This window comes from Podarcis pityusensis (assembly GCF_964106645.2).
Source record: "Podarcis pityusensis genome assembly, chromosome: 16".
Taxonomy (NCBI): Eukaryota; Metazoa; Chordata; class Lepidosauria; order Squamata; family Lacertidae; genus Podarcis; species Podarcis pityusensis.
This window is the reverse complement of record NC_138041.1, coordinates 30,345,935-30,359,639: the sequence shown is the minus strand read 5'-3', so window position 1 is coordinate 30,359,639 and position 13,705 is coordinate 30,345,935. Positions and strand designations below refer to the sequence as shown.

Here is a 13,705-nt window from a genome sequence, read left to right as displayed (position 1 = left end):
TGGCCTTCTATTGCCTAGGTGCCTACCACTGTCTTCACCCCCCTGGAGTATGGCTGTGTAGGACTCTCGGAAGAAGAAGCTGCAGGGCGGTTTGGAGCAGATCATATAGAGGTACGCTGGGCTCCTGACAGGCATGGCTGCTGGCCACCAGTGCTGAGTAGCCAGCTTCCTCTGCCACTGTGTGTCAGGGACTGTGCTGAGGAGGGCTGCACTGAGGAAGAATGGTGGGAGCCATTCCAATCTGATCCTGATCCTGAATCTTCCCAGGAGCAGGAGGACAGTATAGATTTGGAACAGTGGTTTGCAGAGGGGCCTAGTTCAGAAGGCAGAAGCTGGGAAATACTGGATGGGGAGCAGCTAGCAGAAGAAACACTAGAAGAGAGAGATTTCTCTTATCAGAAATGATAAAAATGTAAAATGAAGCAATGATGTGAGGCAGGCGCTGGTTCTGATTGCATCTTCCAATATTCCTTTCTGTTAGGTGTACCATGCGTTTTATAAGCCGTTGGAGTTTACCGTGGCCGAAAGAGATGCAGCTCAGTGTTACATAAAAGTAAGTCCGCGCTCCTGCGTTTTGACCTCCACTTCCAGCATGGAGGCTCTGCATCCTTGGCTTTGCTGGAAAGATGGTGGGGGCAAAGGTGGCTTGCAGTATGTGTAGCCCCTTGCTATAATCACTTACCTGGGAAGGCTGGCATGGGGCAAATGCACTGTCGGAGCCTATCCAGCCTCCTTGCTGCTGCGTTTGCACTGCACCAACCTACCTATCTGCCGGGAAGCTGCCATAGCAGTTCTGCCCTACCTGGTGATTCGCTTCTGCATAGCAGTAGGGTGCCAAAAAACTGCCACTCCAGTCTTCCCAGTGCCAGGGTGCCCTGCTCTTGTCCAGGCTCACACTTGCCTCTGCTGTTGGCAGCCCCCCCCCCCAAGGTTGTGTATGTTTTGTGGTATTTTATTCATTGTGACTTGCCGTTATTTTTATTGATTATAGTTCTTCACTTCAATTGTTAAGTGTGAACTGCTTAATTATTATTTGCTGGTATTTAATTTTACTGTTTACTATTATATTCCAATGGATTGTTGAATACAGTGGTACCTGGGTCCTCAAACTTAAACCATTCCAGAAGTCTGTCCCAAAACCAAAGCATTCCAAAACCAAGGCGTACTTTCCCATAGAAAGTAATGTAAAATGGATTAATCCATTCCAGACTTTTAAAAACAACTCCTAAAACAGCAATTTAACATGAATTTTACTATCTAACTTCCGGGTTTTCGGTGTTTGGGAACCAAGGTGTTTGAGTACCAAGGTGTTTGAGAACCAAGGTACCACTGCTTTATTTGCTGCAAGTTGTTTATTTTAAAGTTATCTTTTTATTATGACTTTTTTTTTGTATTGAATCAGATTGTTATTGGGCGCTGTGCCCTTTGCTGTCTATTTTGTTGTTTCTTCAGCTTGCAAACCGCCTTGTGTATCGTATTGTAGAAAGGCGTATACAAATCAAAAGGGAAATGAAAATGTCTGAAATCCTGGAGAACGGCTGCCTGTCAGTGCAGGCAGTACTGAGTTAGATGGACGAATAGTCCTCCTCCAAATAAGACAGCTTCCTATATTCTAAGCAAAAGGTGTAGTTTGGTGGTAGAGGAGATGGTTTGCATGCAGAATGCTCCCAGATTGGAAAGGACTTTCTCTGCCCTGAAAACCCTGGAGACCCACTGCCAGGCAGAGCAGACAGTATAGGGCTAGGTGGACAAACAGTCTCACCTGTCCCAGTCTCAGTTCCCGGCATCTCCAGGCACGCCTGCGGGTGTCCCCTGCCTGAAACCATGGAGAAGTTGCTGGCAGTCAGTGCGTGCAACACTGTGCTAGATGGACCGATGGTCTGAAGTGCTAGATAGTCAGCTATCCTCTGATAGTGACAGAGCATCCACCTTGCAGAAGGCCCCAGATTCAGTCCCTGGTGTCTCCCGGTCAGGCTGAGAAGGTGCCTTGTCTGAAACCCTGGCGAAGGCACTGCCAGCCAGTGCAGACAGAACTGAGCTCCATGGGCCAGTGTTCAGCAGAAGGCAGTTTCTTGTGTCTTCTTCTGACAGTCTCCTGCTGCTCCCCGTTTTGCTTTCAGATGGTGTGCTTACGCCAGCAAGAACAGCGAATCCTCGGCCTTCATTTCATTGGCCCAAACGCCGGCGAAGTTATTCAAGGATTTGCCCTTGGAATCAAGTAAGTGGAATTGAGAATTCTGCACTCCACCCCATCCGCTCCCTTCCTAGAGTTTTCCGAAAGCCTTCTCTTTTAAGTCACCCTAAGATTATGAAAGATAGCGGTTAAGCTTTTGGCAGTGCTAAAAAAAGAGCCCATGTTTCCATTTACTTTTATGTCTCGTTTCCTAGATTTTCGTTTTTTTAAAAAATATGGCCTTTCTTTATTAATAAAATGTTGGGCTTAGTGACGGATGTACCAGGTTTCTTGCATTTATGTTTATGAAATATGTTTCTTGGCAAACCGTACAGCCCTCCTCCAAAAAAAAATCCATTTTGCTATGCAGCTGTTAACTCTTCAAAGTGCAGCAAAGGCAAAAGCTTTATGTTTTCAGGATAATAAATGATCGCTGAAATATGCAGAAGCCTTTCTTTTAAAAGAGATTGGGGGGGGGGGAATCTAAAAGCTTTTTTTGATTATGTTTTGTGGGGAGGCTTGCAGGAGGAATCATCAAAGCTTTGGAGAGAATGGTCATATTTTCTTTTAAAGTCTGCACCGTGGCAGGGGGGTAAAGGTAAAGGGATCCCTGACCATTAGGTCCAGTCGTGGCCGACTCTGGGGTTGTGGCGCTCATCTTGCTTTATTGGCCGAGGGAGCCGGCGTACAGCTTCCGGGTCATGTGGCCAGCATGACTTAAGCCACTTCTGGCGAACCAGAGCAGTGCATGGAAACGCCGTTTACCTTCCCGCTGGAGAGGTACCTATTTATCTACTTGCATTTTGACGTGCTTTCGAACTGCTAGGTTGGCAGGAGCAGGGACCGAGCAACGGGAGCTCACCCCCTCGCGGGGATTCGAACTGCCGACCTTCTGATTGGCAAGTCCTAGGCTCTGTGGTTTAACCCACAGCGCCACCCACGTCCACAGTGGGGGTGGGGTGTTGGTTTCACTAAACCAGAGGTGTGGAACCTGCAGCCCTCCAGGTGTTGTTCAACTTCCAGCAGGTCCAATAGGCAGAGTTGGTGAGGATTGCAGTTTGGCAACATCAGAACTGAGGGGGTCCCACCTCCTGGAAAGTGTGGGGTTACCTAGCAGGGTACTAAGAGACAAGGATGCAGCAGTAGGGCACTGTCAGTATAAACGATTATCAGACTGGATCAGATTCATCAGTTTTGTTGCATTAATTAAACTAAATAGTTCTGGATTTTGAATAAGCGTGCAATTAATTGTTACTGTTTTGAATTCGATCTTGTTAGTGGTTCATGCAAGCCCTATTCTGAATAATGCTTTTTATAGGGTTAGGGGGCACAGGGAATGAGGTGGCGCTGTGGTCTAAACCACTGAACCTCTTGAGCTTGCTGATCAGAAGGTCGGTGGTTCGAATCCCCGCAATGGAGGGAGCTCCTGTTGCTCTGTCCCAACTCCTGCCAACCTAGCAGTGCGAAAGCATACCAGTGCAAGTAGATAAATAGGTACCGCTGCGGCAGGAAGGTAAACAGCGTTTCCGTGCACTCTGGTTTCCATCATGGTGTCCCATTGCACCAGAAGCGGTTTAGTCCTGCTGGCCACAAGACCCGGAAAGCTGTCTGTGGACAAATGCCGGCTTCCTCGGCCTGAAAGCAAGATGAGTGCCACAACCTCATAGTAGCCTTTGACTGGACTTAACTGTCCAGGGGTCCTTTACCTTTTACCTTAGGGGGCACAGGAGGTGAGTTTATGGAACCAAGTGTCCTGTAGCCCAAAATAGCTGGAGAGTCACTGATCACAGGCTGGGAAAGCGGAGGAGTTTGGTTGGCGCTTCTCGAAAACAGTACTCAGACTGAAACACGTGCCTTCAGAATTCACACGTCTCCAAATGTCGCGATGTGTTTCTCTGTCCAAAATACCCTACGAAAGGAATATATATTTGGGGGAAAGCAGACCTCAAAATATACCCCAAAAAAACTTACGTTAACAGTTCCTTAAAATGAAATAAAAACTGAATTGTGGCATCTTTTAATGTCATTAAAGTGCAATCTTGTGCATACTTTCCTGGGAGTCTGTCCCACTGAGTAGACATTGCATTGTAAGAAGTGGCTTTAAAATAAAATAAAAGCAACTTTTAAACTTTGCAGATTTGCTCTACCCACCCTCCGAGTTTCTCAAATTCAGCCTCCCCCAACCAGATGGAGACTCCATCTCCCATAAGCACCGGCCACCATGGCCAATCATCAGAGAGTTGCAGTCCACCACATCTGGAGTGAACTACAAGTTAGGAGAGGCTGATCTAATTACTTTAAACTGTTGCTAAAAGAGGACCGTGATGCTCTTTGCGGACAGTGGGGGCAGACGCTCCTGGAGATAAGCAATTTTGGTAAATTTCCATTCCGGAGAAACTTTGCTCTTCAAAAAATCCCAGGGCTGGTTGGGTGCTTTTGCAACATTTAGGAAATCTCCCTGTGCCTGGGGCCAGGTTCCTTTTCCTTGTCGCTGCTGCTCTCTAGCGTCTGAAAGGAGTAAGGTCTAAAAAAGGAAGCTGAGTTTCTGCATGGGATGAGAGCAGTGCTGGATTAACGTATAACCTGGACAAGCTATAGTTTAGGGCCCCACTCTCTGGGGGCCCCCCAAAAAATGTAAAGGAAAAAAACCTAGATGTACATTTCCAATATATAAGATAAAAAACAACTAAAATAAAACCTACATACAGCAAGAATGTTTTGTGTTGCGTTGGCTCATATGATGTAAGGAATGCCAGCCTGCTCCCTAAAATATCACTGGTTTGCTCATTTAAATATATAGGGTGCCTACATTCTGCATAGACTTTGCAATCTTCATGGACTTTTCAACAATTACTTTGATAAAATACGTATTTTGTTATGTGCAAATGGCTTTAGGTACCTATTAGATTCATAAATTACCATATAGCATATATTCAACACAAAAAACAGTGACAATTTGTTGTTGACAGCTGGACATATAAATGGCCCCATTTCCTTCAGTAGCTTAGGGCCTCATCAGACCTAAATCTGGTCCTGGATGATAGGAAATGAAGATTTGTTTCTGCTGTTTTGCAAAGGATCTGCTTTAACAAGACAAGTTATTGCAGATTGCGTGTTGTGGAGAGTACAGTGGTACCTCGAGTTAAGTACTTAATTCATTCTGGAGGTCCGTTCTTAACCTGAAACTGTTCTTAACCTGAAGCACCACTTTGGCTAATGGGGCCTCCTGCTGCTGCTGCTGCTGCTGCAGCACTGCCGGAGCACAATTTCTGTTCTCATCCTGAAGCACTATTTCTGGGTTAGCCGAGTCTGTAACCTGAAGTGTATGTAACCTGAAGCGTATGTAACCCGAGGTACCACTGTAGTTACACTTTGCTTTGAGGGGAATTCACCTAAGACCCAGTGTGGATGAGTGAGGGCTGGACTCAGGTCTAAAAATGGTCCGAATCATGGAATCGTAGCGTTGGAAGGGACCCTGAGGGTCATCCAGTCCAACCCCCTGCAATGCTGGAATATGCAGCTGTCCCATACAGGGATCGAACCTGCAACCCTGGCATTATCAACACCATGCTCTAACCAACTGAGCTATCCAGGCCCACTCAGTTTAACCGCTTCCTCAGGCTGGTCCATAACCTGTGGGCCAGCATCACTGGGAAAGATATCATGCTGACACAGGAACAGATCTTCCCAAGTTAGGGCCCTTTCGCAAGGCCTTTCTCTTCCACAGTCAACTGGACATGGAATTTAAATCTCCATTTCTGGGTCACAGTCGCCCCATGCATTCAGACCACTGATATACCACTGTTAACAGCTGTGGCTTCTCCCAAAGCATTCTGGGAGCTGTCGTTGGTTCAATATGGCAAGAGTTCTTAGGAGACACAGAGCTAAAGTTCCCAGCATTCTCCAGGGGACGTGATAGAGCAGTGCTTTAAAATGTGTTGTATGGATGTCAGTAAACCACTGTGTTTCCCCATAGCAATCCCACAACCAGCACAGTCCCATTCAGTTCAATGGGACTTGATTCCTAGAAAGCGTGCGTATGATCGCGACCTTGAAGTGGATTTTGGTGCCACTTAATAATAATAACTTAAAGTTGCTGACGATCCTCTGCTCCTGACCCTTTAAAATACAGTGGTACCTCGGGTTACATACGCTTCAGGTTACAGACTCCGCTAACCCAGAAATAGTACCTCGGGTTAAGAACTTTGCTTCAGGATGAGAACAGAAATCGTGCTCCGGCAGCACGGCAGCAGCAGGAGGCCCCATTAGCTAAAGTGGTGCTTCAGGTTAAGAATGGTTTCAGGTTAAGAACGGACCTCCGGAATGAATTAAGTACTTAACCAGAGGTACCACTGTAGCTGCTTCTTGTTCACTCAGTTTTTGACATTACTGGATCCTCCCTTTACTAAGTCATTTCCTTGCCTGTGGAACCTTTAAAAAAAACATTCCCCCTTTGCATACAGTTCCTTGCATACTTGTTTGTTTCATTCTTGCAGTTGCAGTAAAAGAAGAAATAAACACGAGCGATCAATTGCTCTGGCTCCTAGGAGGAAACATGTCATTAAAGCCCTCCTGCCCAAGCAGGGATAAATTACTGGTTTAAAGGCTGATTCAGTAATCCTGTAGCAGGAAAGATTCAATAGGGCTTTCGCTGTCCACGCAATTTTATCCCTTTTCCTTCTTTGTAGATGTGGCGCTACCTATTCCCAAATGGCAAAGACAGTTGGGATCCACCCAACCTCTGCAGAGGAAGTTGCCAAACTGCACATCACCAAGCGGTCGGGGGCCGATCCTACCGTCACTGGCTGCTGAGGTTAGCTGCCATCCCTGGGTAGCAACCGAAAGAGCACCCAGCGTCAGGAATCTAAAGAAAAGGAGAGAACAGCTGGAAGATTGAGATATGGCAGGTCGGTTGCTTTAGACTTCTTTTGCCAGCCTTCAGCCTAGTCTCACCTGGGTCCAAGGAGAACGTGTTTCGGGATGCTTAAACTGTGGAACTCCCTGCCACATGGAATGGTGAATGCCACTAGCTTAGACAGCAGTAAAAGCAGGTGGGGGGTGACCTTTCTCAGCCCAAAGGCCACATTCCCTTCTGAGCAAGTGACACGCCTGCTGTTGGGCGAGGCATTGCAAGGGGTTGGACTAGATGACCCTTGGGACCCAACTTTACAACTCTATGATTCTGTGAAATGTTTCCGTAGCGCAGTAGGCTAGCTTTTGCGCACAGTAGACAGCTTTATCCTCCATCCAGACAAGCAAAAGGCCTTGTTCCATTGACACATTCCAGTCGGACACAAACAGTGAGGGGTGTGTCTTGGTGGGCAGAGTTATTCTTATTATTAATTGAATTTATATACCGCCCTATACCCCGAGGTCTCAGGGCAGTTCACATAAAAGATCACAATATATAAAATCAAAGTAAAAACAATAACCCAATAACACGCCCCCCCCCCAAAAAAGAGCCGCATTTTAAAGAGGTACAGGGTGTTGATCAGGTCAACCAAAGGCCTGATTAAAAAGGAACATTTTTGCCTGGCACCTGACAGTATAATGAAGGCGTCAGGCAAACTTCCCTGGGGAGAGCATTCCACAGACAGGGAGCCACTGCAGAGAAGGCCCTGTTCATGTGTTGCCACCCTCTGGATCTCTTGAGTCCTGCGAGCCAGCTCCAAGGCCCCAGCATTGCTTTGAAAGAATATGAGACAAATGGATGAAGGGCAAGGCTGCTAGACATGATGCCTGTGTGCTAATCCAGGTGACAGGATCAAGCCAGCAGTAAACCACACTGAGCAAGATGGAGTTAACTCTTTATTAGCAAAAACAGGATCTGCAGTGTCAGGCCTAATGAGTGCAGCACCTATCTCTGGCAGGTCTTGCCTCTGTGACACAGTTGCTGAGATCGAGAGTCCCAGCCTCCCCACAGCTGCCTAAATCCTCTCCTCTCCAGGGTTTTCCCCAAGCAATCTGAGGCTGTGCCAGCATGAAGCTAACTTCTCCGCCCTCTGCATGCCTCTCTTGATTCTAGGAAACCAGGGGGAAGGAGTTTGTCAGTCCTATCTCATGGCAGGGCAGAGCCTCAAAAAAAGATGTGCTCCCCTAATTCCCCACATCCCCAGCATGTTTACACCCCTGTCTCAGCGACCCCTGTTGTAAGGAACTCAGCCTACACTCGAGTAGGACCCTGGCAGAGACACATGCCCGACTGGCAGGTTCTCTCCCTCCTGGTCTTTCATCTGGGAGCTTCAAAAGCTTTCTTCAGCCCGAACATCACTGCGACCGATACCAACCGACAGCGGCACACTTAGGGATCCGCAGAGTTTGCGCATCATGCGTAACGGGTCTCAGCAACTCAGCATTTGGGCTAATTACTTTATTTACATATAAACTTACACGGAGCCTGGGACGCAGGTGGCGCTGTGGGTTAAACCATGGCTCCCTTTCACTCTAGCATCAGACAGCAAAGAGAAAAAGAACAAAGGACAATAGTCCCACTTCACGGAACACAGTACCACAAACACCCTGTCTCCGTCACTTCCCACTCTGTGGAGTCGAAATATGCACCGTCATGTGAAAGACAACAATCCCATGACTGCAATCGTGGAGCAGGAATTCTAACACCCCCTGCATGTTTACATCCCTGTCTCAGCAACATCTACGCTGGCCTGGCCACAGAATGGAAGATGGCAGGATCTGCAAGGACGTGCACTACGGGGAGCTGGCTCCTGGCACCAGGCCTGTTGGCAGACCGGCTCTGTGTTACAAAAATGTCTGCAAACATGACATGAAGGCTGGCAACATCGACCCCGCCATGTGGGAATCACTTGCAGATGACCGTAGATAGTCAGGTCGTATCCAGAGCAGAAATGGCTGCTGGGAGGAGCGCAGAGAGAAGAAATAATAATAATAATAATAATAATAATAATAATAATAATAATAAATTTATTATTTATACCCCGCCCATCTGGCTGGGCTTCCCCAGGCACTCTGGGCGGCTTCCGAAAAAATATTAAAATACTATAATACATCAAACATTAAAAGCTTCCCTAAAGAGGCCTGCCTTCAGATGTCTTCTAAAAGTCTGGTAGTTGTTGTTCTCTTTGACATCTGGTGGGAGGGCATTCCACAGGGAGGGCGCCACTACCGAGAAGGCCCTCTGCCTGGTTCCCTGTAGCTTTGCTTCTCGCAGTGAGGGAACAGCCAGAAGGCCCTCGGAGCTGGACCTCAGTGTTCGGGCAAAACGATGGGGGTGGAGACGCTCCTTCAGATATACTGGACCGAGGCTGTTTAGGGTTTTAAAGGTCAGCACCAACACTTTGAATTGTGCTTGGAAACGTACTGGGAGCCAATGTAGGTCTTTCAAGAAAAGCTGTTGAGCATTTGCAGCAGCGCAGCCAGACGCCATCATCTGCCCCAGTTGCAGCAAAACATGTCTCTCCCATATCGGACTCTATAGCCGCAGCAAACTGTCCAATGGTTTGACTTCAACCCCGAAGGCGCACTCGGATGCCAACAATTTTTGGTCATGCTTGCTGTGGGCAGTTGGAATCCGAGAACATTTGGAGGGTCATATCTTTCCCGTTCCTGTTGTAAATATTACTGAGCTTAGATGGCTCAGTGGCCTGATTCTGTGCCAGACAGCTTCTACGTCCCTATTTCTAGGCCTGAAAAATCTTAAATGAACTCGGCAGTTCAAGGTTACTGCTGGTGGAGCTCGGCTGCCTTTTATGAAACACGACCCTTTTTCATTTTCATTTGTTTTAGCATGGCATAATTTTAATTCCATTGATAAGGAAGCCTTTGTTCTCTCAGAGGGTTTAGCCTTCTGCTAAAATCAAGGCTTCGTGGCTGGGATCGAAAGAGCAGATAGGGTAAAGTAAACATCCTGATTGTGCTCTGCGAGTTCCCACTGCGGAAGAGGCAAGCCGTAGAATCAGGAAATGAAACTTTGGCCGACTCCGTGGCTCTTTTGCTCGCCGCATCCTGGTTTCTGCATGGGGGCTGCGTCTCATCAAGCCGAATATTGCATCCTGTGTGCCGAGAGCAGTTGCGTTCTCTAATTTGGATCCAGAACAACACCATCCAAGCACAAAACAGGGACGTATCACCAGGCTTGGGGGAGCCGCAAAGTTAGCAGGTGGAGCAATCCCTGCATTCGGGACTTTTTAATTCTGCGAGTCGGAAGTGGCGGGATAGGCATTTAAACAATTGTACATGTTGTGGAAGCAAGTGGCTAGAGAATGGTTTCTCTCCTTCTCACTGGAGTTCGTGAACATCCAGCAAAGGCAAATGTTGGAAGATCCAAGCTAGATAACAGAAAGTACTTCTTCATGCAGTGCGTAGGTTGACTGTGGAACTCACTGCCACTGGAGGCAGGAATGGCCACCAATTTAGATGGATTTTAAAAGAAGATTAGACAAATCCATGAAGGAAAAGGCTATCAACGGCTACTAATCATGATGGTTTTGCTCTGCCTCCTTGGTCAGAGGCAATAATGCCTCTGAGTATCAGTTGCCCAAAAGCGCAGGAAGAGAGTACTGTTGTGCTCAGGCCCTGTTGAGATTTCCCACACATCTGGGCAACCACTGTGAGACCAGGATGCTAGACTGGGTGGCCCCTGGCCTGACGCAGCAAGTTATTCTTACGTTCTCATGCAGATGTCCCGAAAGACTCTTCAGGGAAAAGGAGATTAAGGAGAAGAAACCACTTAAGAAGTGGCCTATTCGATTAGGCCAGAGGCCTATCCCTAACCCTAGAATTGTAGAGTTGGAAAGGACCCCGAGACTCATCTAGTCCAGCTGCTTGCAATGAGCGAATCCTGCCCACAGTTGTCCAACATCCTGTTCTCCAGTATACCTGAAGGAGCGTCTCCACCCTCATTGTTCAGCCAGACACTGAGGTCCTCCTCCAAAGGTCTTCTGCTAGTTCCCTCACTGCGAGAAGTGAAACTCCAGGGAACCAGGCAGAGGGCCTTCTCGGTGGTGGTGCCCTGCCTGAGGAACACCCTCCCTTCAGATGTCAAGGAGATAAACAACTACAGTGGTACCTCTGGTTGCGAACGGGATCTGTTCCAGAGGCCCGTTCGCAACATGAAAAGAGCGCAAGCTGAAGCGCAGTATCTGCGCAGGTACGTGGCACGATTTAGCGCTTCTGCACATGTGGCAAAACCAGGAAGTAACCCTTTCCGGTACTTCCAGGTCGCTGTGGGACGTAACCTGAAAGAACGTAACATGAAGCGAACGTAACATGAGGTATGACTGTATCTGACTTTTACAAGACATCTGAAGGCAGTCCTGTATCAGGAAGTTTTTAATCTGTGGTGTTTTACTGTGCTTAATGTTTTAATTTGTTGGAAGCTGCCCAGAATGGCTGGGGCAGACCAGGCAGATGGACGGAACACCAACAACAACGGTTGCAGCTCCTACTTATTCCTTAAGCAAAACGGCCCTTCTAAATTTTTGCCTCATTCCTTTCCTAATTCCTTTCTTATTTCCGTCTTTGCCAGGAGGGGGAGATGCTCCCTAACATGAATCAAGGCAGATGCCTAGTTGGTCGGTTTGTCTGCTTAGCAGAAAATAATTAACTGGACCATGATAGAAAAATCCAAATCTAAATTTTTTTAAAAGCCCTCTTGCTTGCCTTTCTGCAAAGGCAACCCTTGCCAGCGATTTGATCTGAAGATCCGGCTGCCAACTTCCAGCGGGAGCCCTAACCCTGTCTACTCGGAAGTCAATCCTATTGAACTCAATGGGGCTTACTCCCAATTACACAGGAACACAGGATTCTCCCACGAGGGCTGTAGCTCAGTGGCAGAGCCCCTGCTTTGCTTGCAGAAAGTCCCAGGCAGGGGAAAGACCCTGGAGGGCTGCTGCCAGTCAGTGTCAGCAATACTGACCTAGATGCACCAATGGTCTGACTCAGTACAGTGCAAATTCATTTGTACTCCACTGGAGTACAAAACCTCCATTGCCTGGTAGGTTTTGTCCGTGGAAAAAGAGGGTTCTCCCAGGGACCCCTGTATTCAGATGGGGTTCAGTCACATCCCAGCAAATTCAGGTCATGTGCAGTTACAGCCTTGTGCAACCAGCCTGCTTCCCATAAAAAAAAGAAGAAGAAGAGACTTTCTTGCCATAAGGAAAAAGATGGGACGATGCCCTGGAAAAGAGTGGGGTGAGACTTGCTTTGACGCAACATTTTAATTTCCTGGCAAGCACATCAGGACAAACGCTCAATAAACAGGTAATCTGGAAGCTCCTAAATGCGACATTAAAATGATAAGTCGGGCATCTGTTTCCCAGTAGCACCAGTCTGAAGCTTCACCTCTTCTGGTTTGGTTTGGTTTGGTTTTGTTTTGGAAGGATGGCACAGAACGCCTCGTGGCCTCAGCACTCCTGATTCCTCCTGCCCTGCCCTGTATTTCAGCCTGTGATGAAGAGACCTTTTGCATTATTTTAGCTAAAGATTCCACCCTGTTCCAAGACATTTTGGCACCGGACGTGCATAATAAAATGGTTTCCCCCTTCCCTGCCAGGGGAGAAAGGGCGAGTGAAGATCTGTGTCAGAAACAAGGGGGAATGAACATCTACACTGGGATCGGCTGCCCCTGTGGATCGTGATGCCTGAGGCAGTCGCCTCACCTTGCCTCATGGGTGGGCCAGCCCCATCCAGTTGTTTGTATACTTGTGGGCCTTGCAGATAAATCGATTTCCCTCTTCTGTCGTGAGACCACCAAAGGACGCTTTGCTGCAGCCAAACCGGAGGGGGGCGGGAACCATACACAGTTACACACAGGGTACAAAGCTAATCCTCACCATCTCTATCCAAAGCTCCTTCCTTTAATTGATCCCTTTATGTTGCAAGTCTTTTATTTCTGTTGTTTTAGCATCGTGATACTGCGGCCTCCTGGAGGGCTTCTCAGAAACCGAACTCGAATCTTCGATGTTGTTGTTTGTCAGCTATTTCCCCCCTTCTTTTTTCTTTTCTTTCCATAGACGTCAATCTGGATTTATGCTGACGGGATGGAACGGACGGCAAAGCAGGACGGATGGAAACGAAAAGGGATTTGCTCCTTTCCTGACGGATTGTGCCTCGTGCTCTCCAGGGATGGCCTCGTTGTAACAATATCGGCCAGGCTAACATTGACTTGAATGGCCTGATGGATGATTCGGATTATTTCCTGTGTGTGTGCGGAGCTGAAAAATGTGTGTGTGAGTTCACCAAACAAATAAATGCAGTCTGGCCAGCTGCCCCCCACCCCTTTTCCCGGATGCCAGTTAATGACAGCTTGTGTATTAAACCACACATTGGACTGCACAAGTCTTGATGATCTGCTGGGACCCTCTTCAACACAACAGATCCCGTTATATTTATGGTGCATATCCTTATGGAAAAATAAACATACTCCCTTACCCGCCAAGCAAATGTGGTTAATATCTGTAGTGCCATTTTCTACTCTACTATCTTGGATGTAATCTGGTTTTTCCTCTAAGTCAGGCAACCCCAAACTCGGCCCTCCAGCTGTTTGGGGACTACAAC

The 13,705-nt window shown here is 47.5% G+C and overlaps 1 protein-coding gene across 1 annotated transcript in view; it reads left to right on the top strand.

Moving 5' to 3' along the window:
• TXNRD2 (thioredoxin reductase 2) overlaps positions 1-13,591 on the top strand; it is a 62,127-nt gene extending 48,536 nt beyond the window's left edge. Inside the window, exons 14-18 of the mRNA XM_080985162.1 lie at positions 19-111; positions 482-553; positions 2,121-2,218; positions 6,862-7,080; positions 13,162-13,591. Of these exons, the coding sequence (XP_080841288.1) occupies positions 19-111; positions 482-553; positions 2,121-2,218; positions 6,862-6,985 (387 nt within the window). The 3' untranslated portion in view covers positions 6,986-7,080; positions 13,162-13,591. The remainder of the gene's footprint in view (positions 1-18; positions 112-481; positions 554-2,120; positions 2,219-6,861; positions 7,081-13,161) is intronic.
• Positions 13,592-13,705: the final 114 nt, after the last annotated feature.